The sequence below is a fragment of the Euwallacea fornicatus genome, chromosome 10, assembly GCF_040115645.1.
Source record: "Euwallacea fornicatus isolate EFF26 chromosome 10, ASM4011564v1, whole genome shotgun sequence".
NCBI classification, from domain to species: Eukaryota; Metazoa; Arthropoda; class Insecta; order Coleoptera; family Curculionidae; genus Euwallacea; species Euwallacea fornicatus.
Genome location: NC_089550.1, coordinates 2,370,071 through 2,376,439, shown reverse-complemented (window position 1 = coordinate 2,376,439; position 6,369 = coordinate 2,370,071). Strand labels below are relative to the sequence as shown.

The window sequence follows — 6,369 nt, the reverse complement described above, 5'->3', positions numbered from 1 at the left end:
CAATTAGATTTCTTCTGTAATGTAATCCTGGTTTGTCTATTCAAATATAGATGTTTAGGGTAGCAGTTTATAGATGGCACCATGGTAAGAGAACATCGTGACGAAATACATAATTCGCAACATTGCCACATTTCATCATTACGTGGATTGATGTCATACACCATTATATTCGGTCAAACGTGAACGTGATTAACTGTCAAAAATTACGATTGTTCAAAAATGGCTGACGAAGTGAAGCTGGCTCAAAGCGTCGAAGTTGGTGGAGATACAATTTTCGGTAAAATATTGCGTAAAGAAATTCCCTGTAAATTTATATATGAAGATGAGCAGGTAAAAACCTACATATATTATTATTTACTTAAAAACTTAGATTCTTTAAATCGGGTTAGTTTAGAGGTTAACTTGCTTCAATTAAATTTCAATACAATCCCAAGAGTTAAAAATTCCCTCTGAAAATATTTTTAATTGTGGAAAACTTGAGCAAATCTTCCCACAATATTCTCATGACTGAAGAACTAAATCTTTCATTCAAGTCCAAGTGGACCAACTAATCTTTAAGTATTCTGTAAGACAATTTCTTGAGTATTACTTATGGACTATCAGGGAAACTCTTTGCTTCGATCATGAGAGTTTTGTTGGTGCGCTCGAGATTCTTTGTTTCTGAATGCAAATTAATTACAAAGAACACAAGACAATCTATTAACTGATACTTATCTATAATATTTATTTGTACTGAATGCATCAAAATATACCCATAAAGCAGCATATTGGAACATTGGAAATTAACATTTCAGTGTGTAGCCTTCGACGACGTCAACCCCCAAGCACCAACCCATTACCTGGTCATACCTCGCAAGCCAATATCCCAATTGTCCAAAGCCGAAGACATAGATGAATCTCTCATAGGCCATTTGCTGGTTGTGGCCAAAAAAATTGCGGCTGATCGTGGCTTAAACGACGGATTCAGAATTGTCATCAATGACGGACCTGTGGGGGCTCAATCTGTTTATCATTTGCATGTACATGTTCTGTCGGGAAGGCAGATGCAATGGCCTCCAGGATAAGAAATAACATGTTTGATGTAAATTTGTGTTTAGAGAATAAAACACAAAATATACATTTATAAGTAAATATAATTAATATAAATATCTTACACTCAAATACATAATTCCTAGTTCTAAACTCTGCAAGTGTGACCTTGCACAGAACTAGCCTACCAAAACACATTCAGTAAAATTTTATATAGTTGCTGCATACCTATTTCAGCTTATTACTTTAAAAAGTGACTCGTTATTTTTTTTTAATCCGCGTGCGGTTATTTCCGAAAGGATCCTTGAGCGTTAATGCGCGTTCTCGGGTTTATTTTCATGATTTAATTTACATGTATAATACAAAAATGGCCTACTAACATTCAAAATAACCAGAAAGGAAGTTTGACATTGAAGCAAAAAGTAGATAAAAGGCAGTGGTGTATTAACTAGCTAAAATTGGAAGAGAAATTAAAATAGGAAAAATCACCAAAAACTCTTTCTGTGTAGGTACCCATACAGAACACACCACCAAAGACAATTCATGCAGATTATAGTTTTGTTTCGGCAAGCAACCTTAACCTCTAGTTTGCCAGCAATTTTCAAACCGTTCGGATAGTCAAAACTGTCAGTTTGTTTCTGATATGCGCAGCCCGACACGGTTAATGTGCAAAGCGCAAGTCTCTAATCATCAGTCGGCGTTGCTTATCGTCACCGAAACACAACTAATATGTTGCAAAACCGCTAGAACTAGATGGAATCGTCAATATATATTTTTTTGTGTGCAGTGTGTCGTAGAAGAGTAATAATTAAAGAATTAGGATATCAGTATATTTTTTTTAATAACCGGAAATAAAACTTTTTAAGTTTGGTATTTACCATTCCATTACTGAGTGTAAAGTACCAGGTTTCCCATTATAACCAATGTGCATTATCGTTTACATTACATCATCTAGTACACACTGTATATTGACATTAATTTTTTTAGTGGATAAAAATGGTGCTTAAACCACAGTCCATCTGTGACAGTCTTTTTATAAAATAACACAAACTCTCATTCAATCGGACACAATCGAACCTAAGCTTAAATAAATAAAGACATTTCGAAAAAATCGCGTTACAAAGTACATAAAAATATCAAAAATACGTCGCTTTAATGAAAAGTAAATCACAAACTAACGAAATAATTAAGTCTATTTTTTAAGTGATGTGAGTGTTGTTTTCCTTAAACGTACGCCTAATCGAAAACCGTCGTGGAAAAGCTTCGGTTAGTTGGTTGCATTGTCGGGAGGGGATTGCGCAGTCAAATTACAATATATATAATTTTAATGCCGCCTATTTAGCAGAGCAATCAGAGGGATAACATAGATAAATGATAGTAACAATTGACTTGAATTTAAACTCTCATTGCCCATAACTGATCTTGGACCAACCTGGATTAATGTCCTCTCTTCCACTTCATAACTTTTATCACAAACGAGGAAATTTACCCTCCTGATACCTCCGCAACGCGTGCATTTTGTCATCAAATCAACGCCTCCATCACACTCCTCTTTTCCTAATCAAGCACCACAACAATGTACAATAAAACATTTTTTTAACCGGAGGGAAGCGGCGAAACATGCAGAAGGAGCGTCCCTCCTCGCACGCCCTCTACGTCAATTTTATACAAAATTTACCGGATAAAATCCCTGACTTAGATTCGCTTAGTTGTACTTGTCTTTGGACAGGCCTCAACTGTGGTTCGAGCAAAGCTCCGTCCATCGGGCCTCGAAGAACTGGCGCATGCAGTGGCCGGCTTTGCCCACCGGGCTATCGTCTTCGTTGAACGTCTCACAATTGTTGAAGATTTGACGCACGTCCGTGCAGAAATCTTCTTTGGATTTATAACTGAAGAATATTGTTGATTACATACTATTTACCAATCAATTCTATTAGTTGAGGATTATACTTACACCAAATCCTGTAACCTCTTCTTGATCGTAGACAAATCCATGGGCACCTTAATAATTTTCTTGTACGTGGGGAACTGTTTGGTATTGACAGGGAGCAGGAAAGGCCATGCGTCGTCGTGGCACTCCAAATCGTCCAAGATGACCCTGCAAGGCGCCAACTCTTTCATCAAACGTTTCTGCGCTTTTTCCTTCTCCTTCTCCTTTTTGGCGGCAAGGGCAGAGGGCGAGTTGTCGGGGGCTATCGCGCTGGTATTAGAAACGATCGAAACGTCGCTGCCTAGGCTGCAATTCGTTGTCGGCAGGTCTTCGTTGGTGGTTACTGAGCTGTGCGAGGGTGTGGGGCTAATAAAAAGAGAAAATGAGTTAACAACTTCTTTCACAAGTAAGTTTCTTCCTTTGAAATATTCGGTATATTTATCAAGCTTCTAGAAGAACCTTAATTCAGCTACTACACAGAAATCACTGACGCGTCTCGCATTTTTACACTTTACATGAATTTTAGAAAAATATTGCAAATACTGGAGAAATGTTTTTGAACCCCTCTTATATTTCCCTCGATACGACTTTCACTTTCGTTATATACTTATTATTCAGTTGTTAGCCCCAAACTTACCTCGCTGGTGGTTGGTCAGAGGACTCGCTTTCTCTATTCGAGGTCTTGGGCTTTTTGACAGTCTTCTTAGGGGGTTTTTTGGAGATGCAGTTCGAACAGTACCACTTTCCGCGAGGAACTTTGTGGATCTGAGGCTGAATGCAGTCTGTATGATACGCGCGAGGGCATATTTCACACACAAGCAGTCTCGTGCCAGCCATGGAAATCTTTTTGCCACAAACGATGCAATTGCGCTCGCTCGTTGCTTTGTTCATACACTCGTGGCAGTACCTGGGAAAGAGGAATGTAAAATTATGGGGAGAAACAACAAGTGACAACTCGTGAAAGGGCATATAAATTAGGTTTTTTCTCTAAATGTTTAATATAGGACTTACCAGTCGCCATCAGGAATGTTTTCCATTTTTGGCTTGAAACAGTAGGTGTGATAGCCCCGGTCGCAACTATCACACAGCAGCAGCTTGTCCTCGTTGTCTCCGCTGTGGCAAAATTGGCAGTTCTGTAAAAACAAATATCAAATCAGTTAAAATTAGGTATAAAAATGCTCTTCTTTGGAAGGGTTGCGTGACGAAATTCACTTTATCAAAATTCAAATGGGGATAAACTGGCAAGGGATAACGGTTGCTAATATTGGGAAAAAATTCTTATTATGCAAAACCTTTTTTGGCATCACTGTAAAATTTTTTTCCCAATTTTTCAATTTTGTTGTTGACCCTTCCAATGAAGCCAATTGGTTCAACTACTCTACGAATAATGCGCCATGAAACCTGCAAACGCGTATAGATACAACTCTCCACCATTTTATTCACAAAACGCTAGAAAAGTTAATCATCAATGATTTTCTGCTTTATCCTGCAAATCTTATAGAAATCAAAGTAATCTCTTAATGGTTCACATGTTGGATCGATACGGCGTGTGATGTTAACCCGGTTAGTTGATAGAAAATAGCATAATCTATAGGGTAACCGAAACTCGAGGTTTACTTTTTGAATCTCGGGAATAGTAAGAGATGCTGTGTAGTTTGAGTCGTGGAAAACTTGTGCAATTAATTACTAAACAAAACTGTATTTTGGGTTTAAAAATTTCCCAGTTGAGTGCAAAAACCAGAAAATATGTCGAAAAAGCAGTGGTAAGTATCGCAGAAAACCACTGACTGATGAATGAAAATGTACAGTGCCTGAGTTCTGCCATGAAAGTGCATACACATGCAAGATGTGCTCAGAAAAGTGAATTACAATGACGGTTACCATTTGGTGAATGAGGCTACACTCCGATTCAGAATAATATTCATCTACAAACACGAGTTAGATAGCACAGATTTTTTTATGAAAGTAAAGAAGCAAGAGAAGAAAAGGACATGCAGGGTGTCCATTTCAAAGCGAACCATCTTAAATATCTCTTGGTTAAGAGAAAAATTTTAAGTAATAAAAAAAGTTAATTTAGATACCTAGGGAAATTGTAACAAAGTGATATAATTATCTCTGACATCAAATTGAACTTCCCCGTTAGTTATATGAATTTTTTTTTTATTATCTTAAATGTTTCTCCCAATCAAAAGATATTTAGGGTGGTACGATTTGAAACAAACACCCTGTGTAAATCGGAAAGCGAACTGGAGGATACAAAGCGCGAAGTGTACCTGCTTTAACGTTAGTCATTTTCAAATACAATTTGATGCATGTTAAATATGAACATCAAGATTCATTCCACAAACAATTAAATTTTCACTTTCTACTGACGATTTTCCGTGACCTTTATTTTCAATGTGTTGCAAAGAATATTCGTACATCCTGGAACGCATGTTGGGTTAATAATAGTAACACTAAAAAAAGGATTCCACCAAATGAAAACCGAATAAACCATGGCGGCATGCACTAAATGTAGAGTAGCAATGACCAATAGTGACCAAATGATGCAAAGGTGGGCTCATCGCAATCAATTATTACGTTTTTACGGCAATTCCCATGAATTTTATGTGTAAATATGTGTAATGAAAAAGCACAAGCACCCACACTGAGATTCGTGTTATATTTGCGGGCGTTCAGTAAGCTAAATTCGGCCTGATCGCTCACAGCTTTCATGATGCTTTTGTCCCAGGCGATGGACGACTCCAGCGCGTATAGGGACATGGCCAGCTGTGCGGATGTTGTTGCGCGATGTACTGCTTCCCGCCACGTGGCCAAACCTTTGGGGATGTCGTCCGATGTTGTGGACGTGGAACTGCAGGTGGTTCCTGTTTGACATTGGGACGAACCAGCGGGAGGTTGAGTTGTAGGGGTCGATATTGCGGACGTAATCGGCGAGGTGGCTACAGTTTCGGCTGGTTGTTGGTGCGAGTCTTGGGTGCCACCGGTACTTGAACGGAAACCCGGACTAAATGAAAAATGTGACGTTTATAATAACTTTAGAATTAGAAGTTAAATATATGTTGAAATTCGGACAAAATTAAGACATTTATTGTCCGAAAATTGAAGTTAGTATTTGAATTAACAATAAAAAAAAAACCGATGCAACTTACTTAGTTCCCAGTGGAGGTTTTAAATAGCGTCTTTCGATATTGAGTTCCAATGAGGCCAATTTGTCCTTAATTGTTTCGATTACTTCCCCGTAGGGAACATCGACATTTTCCCTTTCAGGCACTTTCCAACCTTTGACTTGTAAGCTGGCGCTAGCTACCTTATCCTCCAAAGCTTCAACCTAGAACGAATTTCAGATAAGTAAAGTATGCAAATAAATCCCTCGTCAACTTTAACAACATAAAGGAAATCTTATTTTT

General features: G+C 38.0%; 2 protein-coding genes across 16 annotated transcripts in view; one reads left to right on the top strand and one right to left on the bottom strand.

Moving 5' to 3' along the window:
- The first annotated feature begins 179 nt into the window (after nucleotides 1-179).
- On the top strand, nucleotides 180-1,153 carry HINT1 (histidine triad nucleotide binding protein 1). The gene is made up of 2 exons (XM_066286283.1): nucleotides 180-330; nucleotides 795-1,153. Exons 1-2 carry the CDS (start codon nucleotides 220-222, stop codon nucleotides 1,062-1,064), a joined length of 381 nt encoding a protein of 126 aa, XP_066142380.1. The 5' UTR covers nucleotides 180-219; the 3' UTR covers nucleotides 1,065-1,153.
- tou (toutatis) overlaps nucleotides 1,116-6,369 on the bottom strand; it is a 33,917-nt gene continuing 28,663 nt past the window's right edge. For 12 of the 15 annotated variants that reach the window (XM_066286238.1, XM_066286243.1, XM_066286247.1 and 9 more), the window contains 6 exons: nucleotides 6,112-6,290; nucleotides 5,606-5,966; nucleotides 3,971-4,092; nucleotides 3,597-3,866; nucleotides 2,984-3,325; nucleotides 1,116-2,918 (listed from right to left, as the gene is read on the bottom strand). In XM_066286238.1, coding sequence (XP_066142335.1) covers nucleotides 2,762-2,918; nucleotides 2,984-3,325; nucleotides 3,597-3,866; nucleotides 3,971-4,092; nucleotides 5,606-5,966; nucleotides 6,112-6,290 — 1,431 coding nt within the window. In that variant the 3' untranslated portion in view covers nucleotides 1,116-2,761. The remainder of the gene's footprint in view (nucleotides 2,919-2,983; nucleotides 3,326-3,596; nucleotides 3,867-3,970; nucleotides 4,093-5,605; nucleotides 5,967-6,111; nucleotides 6,291-6,369) is intronic. The other 3 variants (XM_066286245.1, XM_066286244.1, XM_066286248.1) reach the window with 1 other exon arrangement.